The sequence below is a fragment of the Cynoglossus semilaevis genome, chromosome 17 (assembly GCF_000523025.1).
Source record: "Cynoglossus semilaevis isolate Cse_v1.0 chromosome 17, Cse_v1.0, whole genome shotgun sequence".
In the NCBI taxonomy this organism is placed as follows: Eukaryota; Metazoa; Chordata; class Actinopteri; order Pleuronectiformes; family Cynoglossidae; genus Cynoglossus; species Cynoglossus semilaevis.
The window spans coordinates 3161159-3179362 of record NC_024323.1 but is presented as its reverse complement, the minus strand read 5'-3'; the positions used below and the strand labels follow the sequence as shown (position 1 = coordinate 3179362).

General features: G+C 42.1%; 1 protein-coding gene and 3 non-coding genes across 7 annotated transcripts in view; 2 read left to right on the top strand and 2 right to left on the bottom strand.

Moving 5' to 3' along the window:
* The window catches only part of kcnh6a (potassium voltage-gated channel, subfamily H (eag-related), member 6a), a 22213-nt gene that overhangs the window by 2983 nt on the left and 1026 nt on the right, over nucleotides 1-18204 (bottom strand). For 3 of the 4 annotated variants that reach the window (XM_017040825.2, XM_025064648.1, XM_017040824.2), the window contains exons 2-16: nucleotides 18072-18184; nucleotides 14782-15012; nucleotides 12449-12598; nucleotides 12090-12193; nucleotides 11250-11559; nucleotides 9519-9721; nucleotides 4227-4652; nucleotides 3616-4033; nucleotides 3163-3362; nucleotides 2649-2901; nucleotides 2033-2226; nucleotides 1737-1833; nucleotides 1383-1658; nucleotides 990-1170; nucleotides 120-339 (exon numbers count right to left, since the gene is read on the bottom strand). In XM_017040825.2, the coding sequence (XP_016896314.1) occupies nucleotides 120-339; nucleotides 990-1170; nucleotides 1383-1658; nucleotides 1737-1833; nucleotides 2033-2226; nucleotides 2649-2901; nucleotides 3163-3362; nucleotides 3616-4033; nucleotides 4227-4652; nucleotides 9519-9721; nucleotides 11250-11559; nucleotides 12090-12193; nucleotides 12449-12598; nucleotides 14782-15012; nucleotides 18072-18147 (3339 nt within the window). In that variant the 5' untranslated portion in view covers nucleotides 18148-18184. Of the gene's footprint in view, nucleotides 1-119; nucleotides 340-989; nucleotides 1171-1382; nucleotides 1659-1736; nucleotides 1834-2032; nucleotides 2227-2648; nucleotides 2902-3162; nucleotides 3363-3615; nucleotides 4034-4226; nucleotides 4653-9518; nucleotides 9722-11249; nucleotides 11560-12089; nucleotides 12194-12448; nucleotides 12599-14781; nucleotides 15013-18071; nucleotides 18185-18204 lie in introns of those variants that run through there. The other variant, XR_003052464.1, reaches the window with a different exon arrangement.
* trnac-gca (transfer RNA cysteine (anticodon GCA)) lies at nucleotides 883-954 on the top strand. The gene has a single exon. It is a non-coding gene; the product is annotated as a tRNA-Cys (tRNA).
* Nucleotides 10034-10105, top strand: trnac-gca (transfer RNA cysteine (anticodon GCA)). The gene has a single exon. It is a non-coding gene; the product is annotated as a tRNA-Cys (tRNA).
* On the bottom strand, nucleotides 12635-12706 carry trnac-gca (transfer RNA cysteine (anticodon GCA)). Its single transcript has one exon. It is a non-coding gene; the product is annotated as a tRNA-Cys (tRNA).

The following is an 18204-nucleotide window of genomic DNA, read 5'->3' as shown; positions in this document are numbered from 1 at the left end:
CTCATTAAAGTTCTTCATCATTGAAAACCATTGTGTTATGCCTGCTGTTGAATTATTCATCTATTCATTTCCACTAATTTATTAAAAAAAATCTGCAGGGAATAATTACAGAGCAGCACCTGTAGCAGTGAGACAGTGCTGTCCAGTGGTACTGGCTGGACTGGGGGGACACTGTGAATAGTACCAGTTGCTCCTGGGCTGTACAGGGAGGTTGGATGAATAGGGTGAGGTGGATGTGGGCCGGGGGAGACAGCGCTATAGGCTGGAGGCACGGGAGCCATCTGCCTCTGCAGGAGCTGAAGGATAACGTTGATATCTGACGTCATACGTGTCTCCAGTCTGGAATGGACATATAAGGACATCATGTGACACACAGAAGTGACCTTGACTACATGGAGTTCGTCATAATCACTCAAACTCTTATGTACAGTTTCAGTACAAACACATTATGTTGTTATAATATGTTTACAATATGTTAATATTAATCATATGTTATACTATTGAACCCATTTGTGTAACAAGCTGCTGTCAAAGGACATTTAAACCTTTAGTTATTGGTCAACCAAACCCAGTGGAGCTGGCTCTTTTTTTTGGCTGCATGTGCTATTTCTAGACATGACCACTAGGATTCTCTGTCGCTCCCTTTTTTACTGTTAATGACAAGCATTCTCAATCATTTCATTTAAATATTAGATTTGTCCATGTCTTTGTCTCAGAAATCACCATCACAGAACAAGGAGTGGATTTACACAGAAACAAAAGGGACTCCTGAAAACTTTCACACCCCTTCATGCCCCCTCCCTCCCGCACCCTCTCCTTAGACAAACAGCTATTATCTGCTACAAAAGCTGCTAACTGTATTCACCTCCTAGTTGAGCAGATGGGGGTATAGCTCAGTGGTAGAGCATTTGACTGCAGATCAAGAGGTCCCCGGTTCAAATCCGGGTGCCCCCTCACTCCTTTTTATCCCTTCAGAACCACTCACTCACCGATTTAACTGTGACTGCAGCAGCTCCAGTCTGGATTCCAGCTCACTGGGCCGATCCTCTGCACACGGTGCCGGCAAGAAACGAGCCCTGACTGCTGACGTGTTTCTTGTTCCCTCTGAGAACTGACTGGCTCTGCGCTCTGGCCAGTAGCTGTACAGTCCTGTCATGCTGATAGGTGTAGCTGTTGTGCAGGAGGAGAGAATTTGGTTCAAGGACATCAACTGTTTAAATAGGACACACTAAGTTTGTATATTTTGGATTTAATAATAACTTACAGGTATTGGATGTGCTATTTTTACCATATTTTAACCATTTTAATCTATCTATCTATCTATCTATCTATCTATCTATCTATCTATCTATCTATCTAAAATCTAACTGTATATCATTTACCTGAGAATGGTGGTGCTCCGAGGTCTGCCGAGGGTCCAATCCCAGCAGAAGGTCCACTGTGGGGCAGCAGAGGATAATCTCTTGGGTCTCCTCCAATGTGGTACAGTTCCCCTTTGCTCTGTCCCACAGGCTTAATCTCCTCATCGCTTGACTGTGAACAGACACTGGCACTGCTACAGAGGTCTTCCCAGTTGGATCCTGCCGTCGAGGTATTTTGATGGTGGTTTAGTATCGGACAGGACTGATCGGGGTAAGAGGTGTCACAGTCCATCCCGTCTGTAGAAAGAAAGCACAATTAGAAAATAAGCCAAAAAAAAAGGATATCTAGTTTATATAGAGTCTACCCTCACTAACCTGGACGGTTGCGTTGCCACACAGAACTCCTCCGATGCCTTGCTCGTCGTCGATGTTCTGAGCTCCTGCCTGGAGTTGACTGGTTTATTCTATCTGCCTGATACAAATAAGTGTCAGTAATTCAAAAGTACAAACACTATCAAAAAAATAAATAAAACTGTCTCTCAAATCATATCGATGCATTTTTTCAGATAATATCCACAGATTTATAAAAGTATATAAAGGAACAGGGAGCTCTGTAAGGTTGACTATCTATTGTAACACAATGTCAAATGCTGCCCTCTAGTGGCACTAACATCTCTGAGGTTGAAGGTGATCTCTAAGTTGCTCCAGAATGTGTCCGAAAAGTCTGGATACATGTCCAGCACATCCAGAAGGTCGTCTCTCTGGATCTTGTGAAGGTCACAGTAGGTCAAAGCCCTGACGTCAGCGCTGGACTTTCCTGGTCTTCCATACGAGCTGATGGGTTCACCAAAGATGTCATTCTTTCCTAGGGAAGGAAGAAAGAGCAAACGTGATGAAGTGAAAAGTAATACTCAACAGTACTACAATACCAAAGCTCACATCGACGGTTCCCTCAAACCGAGCTGAAACCAAAATGACCTGTGCAGCTCAGACGAAAGTGCTGGCTGTATTGATGATCAATGCTGATGTGGAATGGAAGTGGAGCTTTGCCCAAACACCTCTGGCAACATGACGCAACACAGAAATATTGCAGTGAAACAGGTCTGGGTTGGAGCTGTGGCTTGAGGGAAAATGTGAATCAATAAAATCATGAAAAACTCTATAATTATTACTATTATAATTATTATTAATACATATATATATATATATATATACATGTATATTCTTTTGTATATAGCCTGAATGTATAAAGTTAGTTAAAAGCTGTTAAGTCCACTCGACCCTTACCCAGTATGGCCACTACCACATCATCTCTGAGGATCTCTATGGAGCCTCTGGAGATGAAGTAGACAGCAGTGAGGATGTCCCCATTGTGGACAAGGGTGTCCCCTGGAGGAGCGTGGGTGGTCTTAAATCTCACGGCCAGAGCTCTTAAGCAGCCCTTGCTGGCTCCTTGAAAAGCTTTGCAGTTCTGGAACAAACTGCGGTTCAAATGGAGGCAGATGTCGGCCTGCAGACACTCGGGGAATCCCTTCAGAACCTGCAGGGCCACAGAGGGTCAGGTCCAATCATTTTTATCCGTTACGCTATCTTATCTCTTAGCTTAAACAATTGTGTAATATTAAATTAAATAAGCAGCCCTGAATGATGCTATTTCAATGTGTCTTGATGTTGATACAAATATGATTTTTCATCATTTCAACCAGTAGAAAATGTACCAGTCCATGAGCTACATTATAAAAGTAGGTCTGTGAACATTTTGTGACAATCGGCAACCGTGTTTTTCTTCCCGACAACTCACCGCGTTCATGTCAATGCCATTGGTGTAGGACCAGGCGTGTTGAAAATATTCTTCCAGCCTCTGTCTCAGGCCTCCTGGGATCTGATGGAAACGTATGAACTCTTTGACTCGCAGCATCTGGGTGTGATATCGAGCTGTACCAGAGTAGAGTCTCTGAATGATGGCTGACACGTTACCAAAGATACTGGCGTACATCAGAGCTGTGTGAGACAGTGGACAGTTTCTATTAGGGCCTCATCTTTAGTGACTGATCGAGTTTCATTCAAGAAGAACTTAGTGGGAAAAAATGAACACATTTGGTCTGACGTCCAACATGTTTTTTTCAGCCATTCCAAAGCCCAACTGGTACAATGATGTAATAAGAGATCAGGGCAATGCACCAGGTCCAGATCTAACAGAATGTACTGTATTTATTACATACAAAAAGACGTGGGGTTTAAAGAGTCTACTCACAGCCAATGAGCATGACACAGATGGAGAAGATCTTCTCTGGGTTGGTGTTGGGCGACACATTTCCAAAGCCCACACTGGTCAGACTGCTGAAGGTGAAGTACAGAGCAGTGACATACTTGTCCTTGGTGGATGGACCGGAGGCTGCGTCGCTGTCGTTGTAATGTTTACCGATCTGGTCGGCCAGGTTGTCCAGCCAGCCAATCTTCATGTCTCCGGTGTGCACAGTGCCGGTGCGCTCCACATTGCCAATAGCGTACCAGATGCAGGCCAGCCAGTGGGCAATGAGGGCGAAGGTGCACATGAGTAGGAGGAGGACAGCAGCTCCGTACTCAGAGTAGCGGTCCAACTTTCTGGCTACTCGCACCAACCTCAGCAGTCTGGCAGTTTTCAGTAGGCCAATCAGTGTGGTTGTCTGGGGCTGGAGGACACAAGAGGAGACTGTGGTTAAATTAAATAAATAACTTGTGTGCTTGACTGGATTGTCTGAATAAAAAATGTAAAATTTGCATTAATGACAAATACATTAGTATCTGTTTGGGATTTTCAAAAAAAATCAAGGATGCTCTGTGAAGGCAGACAACGGAAAAAAGCACTTGCTGACGGTCCCTTACCTCTTCTGACCCGGAGCGAAATATGAGCAGATCAAAAGGAATCGCAGCAACAATGTCAATGAGGAACCAGCCCTTGAAGTAGTGTTGTGCGATGCGTCCCGGGTGGCTGACCACCTCGTCATTGTGGTTGACGTAGGTGGTCCTGAAGTTGATGAGGATGTCTATGATGAACATGACGTCCACCACCAGGTCCACCACGTTCAGAGGGTTGCAGGTGTAGCCGCAGGTTCTCCTGCGCTGCTCCTCCACCTCGTTGAGAAGAAAGGCAGCCGAGTACGGCGTGAAGATGGCGGTGTAAATGACCAGCAGCAGGATGACCCAGTCCCACACCGCTTTGAACGGGCTGTAGTGAAGGATGGTCCATTTGTGGATACGTGGAGCCTGAAGTTTGTACTCGGGCAGCACGTCAGCGCCCAGGGACAACACCTGGAGTTCAAAGACAGAGCTGATGGCTGTTTCTCAACTTAGCACATTGGTATTTAAGCATGAGCCAACAACACATTCCTTTGTTGACACAACGAGCAGAACGCAGAAAAATGAACGTCATTTAACAGCAGGGAATAAGACAAATAGTACAACAGCAGAATAAACAAATAAAGCCGTTACAGAAGCTGTGGTTTCTGAGTATCATTTATGAAATCACAGCCTTGTTATACTATGACTGAAGTGAACACACTGCAGTGTTTTTGTGGACTGACCCTGACGACGTCAGAGAAGGTTCAAGGTTTTATCTGTCTCTGTAGTCACATACATTTGATGGCACACTCTGAGAGAAAAACAATAAATATAAAATTCTGTGAAAGGAAAGCACAAAAAATAATCAATCTGTATAGTAAAATATGTGAACTACATGGTTAAACAATGAATTCAAGCAATACTATATAATACTAAAAATACACAAAAGGAAATTTCCAGCATGAATGAACTTCAATTAGTTTTTTTCTTTGCGCCCAGTTTAAGCCTAACCACACAGTGAAATGTACCTTTTTTTCTCAGGCTGATTCATTCATGACAAAGGAAACAACCACACTTTTTTTTTAGAATTCTTTTTAGGTTTTTAGAATACGTAAAATAGTAACAACTGCAAACAGTAAAACCTTGTAACTCAGAATCAGATATTAGGAATATTGATGCAGATATTACCAATAAACTAATTACTAATAACTAGCCTCAGATTGATATAATTAGTACTCTATTAGTACTCTATTAGCACAAAAAAGCTAATTGCAGAAATATCTGACACTGACCGGTAAAACGATAAAAGCTTCAAAGTCCAGGTTATCGTGTCGGTGTCGACAACGTTGACAGGGGAGGAGACTCCTCCAATCCCGCTTCCTTTCCATCACTTTCTCTAGTATAAAAAGTTAGCGGCTCTGTCCAAGCGTGTCCACATGTCCTGTCTGTGTGTCCAGTGGATACTTAGCCTAAACTGCAGCCTCACCTGCCCCAGCGTCACCATGTCACCCCCCTGGTTGATGCAGACCACATGAGTTGTGGTCAATGGTGGACCAAATAAGTGCTGCCATTGATTTCACACGATATCTAGATGAGTGGGTTTTAGTTCATTTGGTCAATGTCAGAGTCTGGACTTTTTGTGAATGGTCATTGGTAGTGTGAAAATATTCTCACACAATTACACACTATTAAATGTAGCAACAAGTGCAGTTTTATCTACTGTCGAAGATCAGATCAATACAAGAACAAGGGAAAAGGACAGTGAGCAGTAAAGACAAAGTCAGGACTCAGGAGTCCTAACTGAGACCGTCTGCTGCTGTCCCGGTCAGGGTGAACGTTGTGTATCGACAGGGTCACTGACATATTTGGAGTTGAGAGATTTATTGCGTTCTTCAGATCCAGCAGCCCGAGTGTTGCTGTTGTGCACAAGTACCTGACGACAGCAGGGCAACAGATGTGAAAAGACAACAAAAATGTAAACACATCAGCGAAGGTTCATCCAAGAAATTCTGAGGTGTTGACACTGTCCACGGCTCTGTTCCTAATGCCTTACAAAAAGACGGCGGTTTAACTCGCACCAGAGCTAACTGATGCTATATTCTGAATTTATAGATATATATTACAGTATAATCCAGCGTTGTTGGGTTGATAAATTATAAATAATTATGCTTTATCTGAAAGAGCCAAAGAAAAAAATTATATTTAATTTGATAAAGAAAATTGTAAACATTTTCACTTGTCACCTCTGTCAATTTGTCTTCGTCTTTCCTCCTGCTCCCTAAACCTCTCCCCTGACCAGAGCCCAGCCCCTGACATAGTATCTGCAGAAATGCATCATCAGATTAAAAAAAAAAAATCCGAACATTGTTACCAACTATATTTCTGTTTTTGTGACGTTATGGCTATTTATATTCTTAAATTATAATGTAAATAACACACGTGGGGTCACGACTCCAAGCCAGACTAACAAAACAATAACTAAAGTGATATAATATATATAATACAGCAACTTCCTTTTTATAAGATTTACATTAATCACTGGGATTCACACCAAGTGTTTTCTTCTCACCACGCATCAGGTTTCTACAGTATATGTAGCTTCTATAAACCGACATGTCTCCAAAATGTGATAAAAACCACACACACACACACACACACACACACACACTCGACTCCCAGCTCAAATCAACTAGAGAGAATTTATCACAGCCTTGATTTTCCTTTTGTTGGTGCCATTTAAAAACTGATTTAAAAGTCAGGATTCAACGACTGTCTTATATAAGCATGGAGAATTCCACTGACACTGACCTTTCGTCAATTTGTTTTAATGAAAGACCTCTTTGCTTTTGTGCTTTTGTGACCTGTCCCACATGGCAACTGCAATCATTTCTGTGACCTTTAACCTGAAGTGCAGAACGTCAGACCCACGGTCAGATCTTTTACCAGGTCTAAGAAAGTCAAACTAACTCCCGTATGAGAACAACCAGCTGGGAAAGGGAATTCAAATGTCTGACAGATGCAGATAGGCTGCCTGCCCGCCTGCGTGCTGTCCTCCACCTCCATTAGCCCCAGTGGCCAAGGTCACATGCAGTGTGAGTACAGCTCAATACTACTGTGACTGCTGCTGGGCCTTTTTTTGTATTCAGTTTCATAACTGCATCCCTTCACTCAGCTCCGCGGTCTTTTGCACTGCGGCTCTCACATAACGCATTCATCAAATCCACTGACTTTAAAGATTAAAGACCACATAAATCACAACATGTAACCCTTTATTTTACATGGATCCTTTAGAGGTTTTAAAAGCATCCAGAGCAAATGATTCCAGTAAACTAACTAAAACAAATGTTGTAATTTCTCTAAACTAGATCTGTGTGAAGTAGGAAAAGTTGACAAGTGATTATAAAACATGTGGATAAAAGTAGAATCTTTCCTCGTCATAAAAACGTATTTGAGTATTGGAGCTGGGTTATTTGGATTAGGAATGTAATTGCCTGTAGTTGGTTATTAGTATGCCAGTGACAGTTTGCCCTTTCAACAAAGACATTTAAAAAGTCCCACTGTGGCAGACAAACACTTCACTACAAAGGCATCAATGAGGAGCACTCACTCTTTGTCTCTGACGTCATCAGAGTCAGAGCGGCGAGCGGAGTGCACTCCCGGGCCTGTCAGGAGGCCTCCTGTTCACCCCTATCACTTTGCTCCAGGGACACAGAAGCCACGCTGCCTCCACATAATTGTACACTGACTCACAGCCGGCTGCTGGTATCAGTCTGCCTGCTGGTGTAGGGAGGTGAGGTCTCACCACCACACAAGGCATCATACGGTAGCAGCGGTGTGGAAAAAATACAAGCCAACACAGAAGCCACTTGTAATACGTTCGCACATTTTCTCTGTTGTTAAGGGTACAGTACTGTATATCGCTACTTTATCTTTGACTGGAGGCAGTGGGAATGTACTTGACACAGTAATGTCAAAGTAAATTATTACAAATCAAGTCTGAGGCAGGAAGGTAATACAACCACAGCGTCATTGTGCTAATAAAACAAGACATCCATCAACAGTTTGGAAGAAATTCACCCTGGAGAACAATACCCAGTTCTCTACTCTATTTTGTTATATATAATAATATTTTTTTAAACATATATTTTCATTTTCTATAAATGCATTTGAGGTAGTGTATGGTCATCTGCATATTTTATCAAATTTTATAGAGGTATAATATATTATATTTTTGTTTGCTCTCCAACCTAAGTTTGTGTCAAAATGTCTCCATGACATTCAAACCCACAGCTGCTCTACTCTATGTTTTGTAAAGTTCCTGTTCAAAGACATGTATTCATGATGAAGTACTTTAAGAAGGTGACACTGGCAGGCACATTAGGAAAAAAAACCCAGCAGTCTGAATAGAATGTCTTTATAAAGACACCGTACATCGTTAGCACTTCAGTATTTTTCCACCCAGCTCTTCTTCCTCTGTTATGTGTGAGCTACATTGTGCACAGACCCAGCGTGGTGTGATGACAGGAGGCTGATGAGTGTGTGTTTTGCTGCCGGTGCCGTGGATGTCGCACCTCGGCTGAGACCAATCTTTCACACTTTCACCTTGTGACTGTAAGTGTTTCTCTTCGTCTTTGCCGAAGACGAATCAAACGACACTAACAGATTTCGGTCTGAAACTGTCGTCTGTCGGCAGAGACACTGACCTGGTCTGACACTGACAACTGTAAGTGAAGGCCGTGGAGACGACGTTGGTGAAAACATGATTCCAAGGACAACAGTTGACAGACTTAGTGACACTTATGTATCTTACAGTCGTATCCAAAAGCTACTATTAGCTCCATTAGCTCACCATATCAGTAGCTTTTAGCTGTTTTTGAGAAACCTCATCTTTTTTTTGTGGCCAAACATATGGGGCATCCTGTACTATATCGTTGGTACAGGTATTTCTAGCACCCAGAGCAAGAAATAACTAACCGGACCAACTATTAGCCTTCTTTTTTTTTAAGGCTCTATTACCTTTTTTGCTTTGATTCTGATTTGATATTATCACATTTCAAGATAGATAAAGTACCACTATCGTAAGTTAGGTCAAATGTATATGCATAACTTCTTAAAATTAGAACCATTTGTAGGAAACAATTTTTTTTCAATAGTTCTGCAGGTGTAGAGGTATAAAATATTCACATTTAATTAAGAAACCCACTCTGCACTGGACCATTTCCATTCCACACCTTCAGTCATTAATTCATAGGCTAGGGCTAACTCTGTTTTCCCTCAAGGAAAAAGAGAGATTAATTATGTGTCTTTTTCATTGACATAACAAAGGACATGTATTACCTGTGTGACATGAGTGACCTTCTCGGTGACGTTCTGGGTGCGATCCTTTATCTTGCTTGGCGCGATGATCTCGATCTCTGTGGGCGAAGGAGGTCTCATCCGATCGGAGCCAAAGGTCAGGGTTACCTGAGGGATTCGGCCGATGGTTCGGTGTCGGATCAGATCAGAGTCTGATGTGGAGTTCAGGGCACTGGGCTTCAAATCTGCAGCACAAAAGAGGATGTGATGAGAATTTTTTATATTTAGGGCCTGACCTTGAAATTTACCAACAGTGAAAGATAAAAAGGGGAAACATTCTGGAATATGTTTGTTAATATAATAAGTTAGATTATATCTAAATAGGCCTTGTGAATGGTTATGCTAATTAAAAACATACATATATAAATATATACATATAAAGATATACATATATATAAACAGTATATACAATAATGTTTATCAAATTCAAAAATGAATAATCAAAATAAGTTGATCAGTTTTGTGTAAATACTAAATAGTGGAGAAGGCCTCTATGTGGGGGTATAGCTCAGTGGTAGAGCATTTGACTGCAGATCAAGAGGTCTCTTGTTCAAATCCAGGTGCCCCCTGAACTTTTGTCCTCTCTGTCCGTTGTGGACATCATTATAATGTCCTCAAATTCTAGGAACTGATCAATCATGCACATAAAACATCTGATCTCAGGCATAAAGTCAACGCCGGATGAATCTACGGTAAAGTACCTACAACATGGACAACAAAGACACAGAGGTGGGTTTTAATATGTACCATTATGTTGGAAATGAAAGACAACGGAGCAGACAGTCTGAGAGTGAGGAGTATGACCAGAATCAGGTATGGGTTGTGATGAAAAAGAAGAAAAAATAAAAAAGAATATTTCCCTCAAGAGATGAAAGCAGACAGATCAGCAGTGAGATAAAAAACAAAACCTTGACACACACAACCACACACACGCACACACACTCACAACCACACATGGTGACAGTGGAATTGATTAGTGCCTCTCTGCTGGATCAGCCATCAGGCAGCTGCTCACGCTCACAGTGACACACTGGGTGTTATGAAAATCAGAGGAAGGAGTTCAGTTGATTTCTTCTCCCGTATCTCATACACGACTTTAGATTTTTTTTTTTTAATTTGTCATCAAATATATGACAACAAAACATCTAACGACTCTGTACAGCAGTAAAAACGATGAGTCACATCAAGGACATTAAAGTGCAGGTAAAATGCTCTATTTAAATACACAGTACCATTTAATACATGGACGTCATCGTGTCTTTTATGGATGTTACTGTGTTGGTGGAGCTCTGCTGCAGTGAACATTATCTTTCTTCAATCATTGTGTGTCAGAACTTCTATCATGTCAAAATACCCCAGGGTTCATCTGCTCTTCCACTCTACTCCAGGGATGTGTTTCACATCAAGGATCCACAAACTGATGGCGAGATGAATCAGGAGCCGCCTACTACAGTGTACATGGTAGAAAATTGTGTTTTTGTGGTTTAATTTTAAAACTAAAGAAATGAAAAAATACATAAAATCCATATAAAATCTGAGCCATGAAACATTAGGACTTTCTTTGCAGAGAAAAGTTTAAATCCAGTTCGATGCTGTTCACATAATGATGTAAAAACATCAGTTTCATACTCCTGTCAATCCAATAGATATTTATATTGTTACTGTACAAGTTACTTTTACAAGTTTTGTGGAAATATACTCGCAAACACTCACTGCTGTTGATTCGAGGGTCTCCAGGTCGACTGTTCCATTCCGCCCTCATGCCATCGATGTCGTCCAGAGACGAGGCCCGGCGTAGGCTGCGGACACTGTCTCGGGAACAGCTGCGAGGTAGACTTCCCCGTGGGAAGGCGATTCCGGGGTCGAGCCGATCTGTCAGTAGGGAGCAGCGCTTGGTGGACGACTGAGCTGCAGGTGAAGGAGGATCCAGGTCCTGTTCTATCAGAGCCTCCGTCTCAGACTGCATACAGCTCTCCTTGGACGGGATCCGGAACTCTTTCAAGGGAACGTCCTCACTGTTCGGCTGCGGAGGAAAGAAACAAAGGACACATTAAGGACAGGTGAGATTGGATTTTAGTGTTTAAGAAATTGTTTCCCAAAGACTGGGTTGCAGCCTTAAATTGGGTCGCAAGAGATTTATTTTTGGGTCGTCTTGCATCATGTTTCCCAGGAGTTTACGTATAATGTCTATTGACTTGGGTCGCAAAGGTTTGTGATTTTTAAAATATGAGTCCCCAGAAAAAAAGTTTGGGAAACACTGGTCTAAGAATTAGAAAAATTCTTTGTCAGCACATACTGTAAGAAAAATTAGTTACTCAATGTTAAATGTTTAGAGCTGGGCTGTCAAAGGTACGGCCCACGGGCAAAAAAACGGACGTCCAACCTCCACACAGAAGTACCAGAGATCAAGGGAGCATGAGTTAGCTGTAAAAACAATTGTCTGAAATCCAGAAGAAACCATTTCCAAAGAAATCTAAATAAATAAAATAAAAAGTATGACAGTTGTGTGTGTGCGTAAGTATAGTACAAGGGTCGGTGTATTCACCGCCTTACCTGCAGGTAGTCCACCACCACGCCTTCAAACTGGTCTTTGGACAGTGATGGACGTCTCATGGAGCGCAACATAGGGAGCCTCATCTTCAACCTGCGATTCTGACCTGAGGAGGAAACTCTGTGTTCAGCTCAGCTGTTATTAAACCTCCCACACAGGAGGGAATATGAATAATGCTCACATGTAATTGCTTTTATATTAGAAAAATGTGTTGGAGGACATTTGGACGGGATGATAATTATTTTTTCATTATATCAACCGAAGTTTTTTTGATTTTGTTTTAAAGAAATCCCAACTTAAAATATGGACTTGCTGTTCATGACTAGAACTGAGACTGAATAAGGATTGTTGGGTGATTTACAGTAGATCCATCCTTGGGTGACTCTCTGCCTGAGGGCAGATTTCTTGAGTGTCGGATCAATCAGTTCCTGGAAGTCAAGGATGTACATAATGACGAGACCTTCCTCGTTTTTCACAGGGATGACGTCCACCAGGCAGGGTCTGCAGGTGCCTGTGGGTACAAGCAGACAGAAAACAACAAATGAGAAGGGGGCACCCAGAATTGAACCAGGGACCTCTTGATCTGCAGTCAAATGCTCTACCACTGAGCTACACCCCCCACACGAGGTCTCGACAATGATAATCATTCATCACAGGAAGAAATTTTTTTGAGCATGACATCTAAGGACAAGGGAGACAAACTGCTAACACTGCTAAATACTGATAATGCAACATGTAACGCAAATACTATGATTACTACAGTATGCGGTACTGTGGTATTGTGAGGAATACCTGTGGAAAAGATGTAATTTTAAAAACTAACCTCAACATACATTTACTAATACATTTGATCACAAATATCACAAATATTGTCGAAGTCGATGAAAGACCCTGCATTACAGGAGACATAAAATAAAGTGACAAAAGTAGGTGATTTAGGTACAAGTTTTAATACAGTCAGCTTCCTGTTGGGTTTACATGTCAAATGTGGAAATGAGATTGTTCTAAATAGGCTAAAAAACTGTTTTAGGGATAAGTTATTTTTAGTCTTCGCAAGAACATTGTTCTTATCAAGGACACAAGGCTGGTGTTCAAATGTGCACATTTGAACACCAGCCATTATATGCAAAATGAATAAGGTGAAGGGCAGACAGACGGACGGGTGGACGGACGGATAACTGGGTGAGAAGGACTTTGAAGGTAAAGAGACAGGACAGTAGGAAAGGCTAAATGAGCAACACTTCTGTCAGGTCTAACTTCACACCGCAATCAGTGTGATCTAAAAATAGGAAGGGGGATAGGGCAGATCACACACATACACACACACACACACACACAAATATGTTCTCCATCTACTCAGTCTGGGTCCCATCAGTCATTAGCATTAATGTTTATCTTAAACTCTGAGAGGAATGAAGTCTGAAGGTAAAGAATATAAATCTATTCTCTGAGAAAAAACATGTTCTCTGTCTTTGCATCACAGCATTTTTTTTTTGTCCGTGTACAGACGGGGAGCACAGTGGGACGCGAGAAACAAACAAACAAGATGCTTAGTAGATCTGAGGCGCTGATCACATTTCCATGACAACAGCACTCTGGGCTGAAACTCCTCATGCCCAAGTGGCCACAGACACAAAGTACACACACACGTGTGGTGACAGCCTTTGTCCAGTGATTGTGCATCAGCCTCAGATGACAGGTGGATGACAACGTTGACACACAGACCTTCATGCAGGTCAATGTATCTCAACGAAGGCAGGGATCAGAAGCAAGAGTTGACAGGGGAAAATACCAGACGAATGCCACAGTTTGAACCACAGTTCATGTTTTTAACTGCCTCTTTCCATCCTTTTCACAATAAAAGTATAAGGAGAAGAAGAAGAAGACAAGTGGAGGAGTGTGGACTGGGAGGGCACTATGTTCAGCTGTCATGTCACATATTAATATCAGTGAGAGTGAAAGAGCACGCTCACAGCATGGTAGCTGGACCTGCTATGACACGACTTTATTGTCCAGGACAGACACGTTTTTAAAAGCCAAGCGTCGGTGCCCCCCAAGCAACACAACGTGTCACCACATTTGTAAGGTTAAGACGGTGTGGGCGCGCTCAGGAGAGACTGTGAATATAACGGATGAAGATGGAACACTGGCCACAGGAAAGACAAAGATGAGTCAAAAAAAAGAAAAACAACAGGAAGTAGGTCGTCTAACATCATGTAAACTTACTTTCGTTTATTCACTGGCTTTTTCCACTGTTTGCAAAATATGTTTTTCAGTGTTTTTCCACTCTGAATGTGGTCCTACTGATTAATATAAAATAGTGACCACAATAAAACACTCTGACGTAAATGTGAATTACCAAGTGCCACGATTATAAAGAAAAAAACAACTCAGCTCTTACATCAGCCTCCCGCTGAGCAGTGACCACTGTGTTTCGCTCTATAAAGGTTCAGCCGTCACGCTGTCAGAACATTAATTTATTAACATGTGCAGTTCAATTTGCCTGTCTGTGCAAAAACAGGTTTTAAACTATTTTCTTGATGATTTACCACCCAAACAGGCTGCCACAGGGGGCGCCATTAAATATGCGTTTCCTCTGGGACTTGAACCCAGGACCTTCTGCATGTAAGGCAGGTATGACAACCACAGCTGGTTTTTAATAATAGTTTAAACTATATATAACTGGTCTCTTACCTTCTTTAGCGTAGTACAGGATCTCCACCTTGTGCTCCTCGGAGCCCAGCAGGGCCTGTGCTAGCTGAGTCAGGGCGCTCTTCATGGTGCCGGGCCCCACCAAAAACTGGCAGGTGCAGGGCTGCTGCATGATCTCTGCCCTGGTGAAACCAAACATCTGACAGAAGCCTTCGTTGCAGTAGATGATGCCACAGTTTTTCATCTGCGCGTTGGCTATCAGGAATTTGCGATCTGAGGAGAAATGGGAGCTCACTGTCATATGTCAGCCTAAGAATGAAAAGGAATCAAAATGGTGACGGCCTTAAAGCTGAGAGGAAAAGAAAAATGCTTTCAGTGTAACGGTTTGTTTTGTCTTAGTGCTAAATGTCAAACTAGCTCTCTGTGTCACACAGGAACTGTCAGAATTCTCCATCATGTCAAAAATGCACCAGGGCTTTAACTACTAAATGCCAGACAATCAAAAAAAATGTTATAGGAGTCCAAAGAGGGTACACAGAGAGAGAAGCTAAAATGTAGCTTGAAAAATAGGAAATGAAAGAGCCCCAAATAAAAAAAAAATATGCCTGAAGCCAAAAGAAGCCTAAAGAAGAGGAAGACCTCAGTGGAGTTTTGTAGATGTTGTAAAAGAGAACATGGAGATGGTTGGAGTAGAAGTAGAGGAGGAGAAGAAGAAGAAGAAGAAGAAGAACACACACTCAAACACTAGGACTGAAGGATATCTTCCTCCTAACAGACGAGGCATTACACTGTGATAAACACCTCTTCCTCGGCCGCCCCGACAATCAGCCTGAGTGGAAGTAATGAAGTCCACTTGCCCGCGCTGCTAATGTTATTAGTGTGGCAGGTTCTCCTGAGGGGCTGCGAAGGAGCAGGTGGGCACTTTAATAAAGGAGCTTCTTCTGCCTTCACACCTGCTCCCACCGCACAGAGACAAGAGTTTACACGGGTGGACATCTGGACAACTGTCAGGAGTAATCTTCACTTTATGAAATTGCTGTTATTGTTGTATTTATTATTTACCTTTTTATATGAAACACTTTGTATGTCAGTGACAGAATACTGAAATATCAACGTAAGGTTACACCAAAACCCAAATTTGACTACCACTGCTGTGTCTCTGGATAAAGGGACAGGGTGAACGCTATTTGTCTTTATTGTTTTTAAATTAAGAGAAAATTGTCTTGCGAGGCCTAGCACTGGGTAGTGACTGATGGACAATTGTCCTGAGCCTCTGTCTGGATGTTCCTTTATCACCCTGATAACGCAGACCTCTCAGACTGTTACCTCTCAGACTGTTACCTCTCAGGCTGTTACCTCTCAGACTGTTACCTCTCAGACTCATCAGTTATTTTTCTGCTCATTATTATGTTTCTGTTCTCGTTGTATTTTAAACACTCACGTGAGAACTGCACAGTGGTGGCTGATACATGGGTTCTCTGCAGGTCAGCTGTGCTCTCTGTTGTTTCTTGCCACCAACTCCTGACCCTCCCCATTCTGGGGTCAACTTCCTCCAATTACATCCCATCCATGCGGGAAACAGAGGTTGTTAGTGATTTTAGAGCTCAGAGCTCAGGTGTTGCGGCGCCACAGGCTGTTGCACCTTTAATGATGAGTGTCTTGGTTCTCGGCTCAGGAAGAGAAACTAGAATCTCTGCAGAGATTTTTCTGTGAAAATGTTGTTACTTTTGTTGTGTCTACTGTACCCACTAACATCATTAGGACATTTTTTAGCTATTTTTGTTATGTATTTATATTGTTAAGCACATTCTGTGTCATTTTCTAGTTATGTTTGCTACCTTTTAGCTATTTTGGTGTGCTATTTAGCCTGTCCACAGCTAATATTGAATCAAATTTGATTTAATTTTTTTTTCAACTTTAGCTATTAGACATTCTAGCCTTATGTTAGACTTTATTTTAGTAAGACACTAAGCTTTCAGCTAATGCTATCGGCTTTAAATAAAAAACACTTAGCAAACTGAAAGCCATGTATTTTGGAGTAATGTTTTAACATTGTCCTAAATACTTTCTGGGCCTAAAATTGCACAGTGGTATAAACTATGAAATCACATCACAACTTAATGTCACTGATGCCCAAATAATGAAGCGATTCGACACCACAGGGGAAAGAGCCATCCCCAAAAAACTTCACCATGAAACAAGAACCAGTTTGCACCAATGGAGAAGTTCAAACCACCGAATTAGAAGAACCGAAATAAGCTCAGTTGACTCGGACTCACCCGTCTTTTAACACAGCTAAGGAAGTGGGTTAAACAGCTCCTACTGAGCAGAGGAGGGGGCTTGTCCCTCACCCCTCGTCTCCTTCAGTATAAATGGGTGAGCTCCTCTGGTGAAACGCAGCACATCCTGTCCAAAGTCATTATCTGGAGCTCACGGCACAAACCCCCATCGTCACACCGTTGCTAAGCAGCACCGCTGTGGCACGTGCACTCACCTGGCCTTAAGGACACGCACGTGCACACACACATTTGGGGACTGACATGTACAGTAGTGGCACGACATAATGGATCCTCTACAAAGGAGTATCACAGATCCGCTGCTGATTGGATCTGAGAGATTTCCTTTCTCTGAGTGCACTGGCCTTTTCAGCCGGTGGAACATGTGAGCTAACGGAACAGATTGGTAGGTGTTAGGTGAGCAACGGCCAACACATGAGCAGGTGTGTTGGTCCCTTGAAGAAGCAACAGCAGGCTGTCCTGTTAGAAATGAGACTAAAACTGTCAATGGAAAATCAACCTGTGGTCGGAGTCTGCAGAGTAATCAGTCTGGAGTTTCAGCTCTGTTAGAATCAGTAACACTTATATATATATATTATCACTGAAGTTAATATTATGATCCTCCTTCAGACGGTCCATGAACTGACTAAAAATAACAATCAAGTCACAATTGGGTTTCAAAATTATAATTTATATATAAAATGAATTCAACTTGCATAAGCTGAAAAAGTAAAAATTAAAGGAAAAAATAGAGGCAGTATGTTTCCAAGAAAGAATGTCAGTAGTGAATTATACTGAAAGTTAAAGAATACATTATTTGCAATACTTCATTCATAAGTTTGAACCTGAATCCAACCTCATATAAACTCACCTTGAGACACAGAGACTGAAATTTGGTGGCAATGACTTTGACTTTTTTGTGATTTAATGTAAAAATAAATAAATATTTGAAATAATAGAGTGAGAAAAGATCATTTCTCTGGAACCAGCACTGATGACTCTGGTTGTTGTGCGTGGCTTCTCTGATGTCAGAGTGATGGATTTCATTTCACTTACTTTGTTCGTCGAATTTCTTGATGATTGTGTCCAAGTAAGTGTTCTGGAGCGCGACATGACCGCGTCTGACAGGCATCCTGCTGCCGCCGCCGCTGCTGCTGCCGCCGCCGCTGGCGCTGACGCCGCTCGTGCC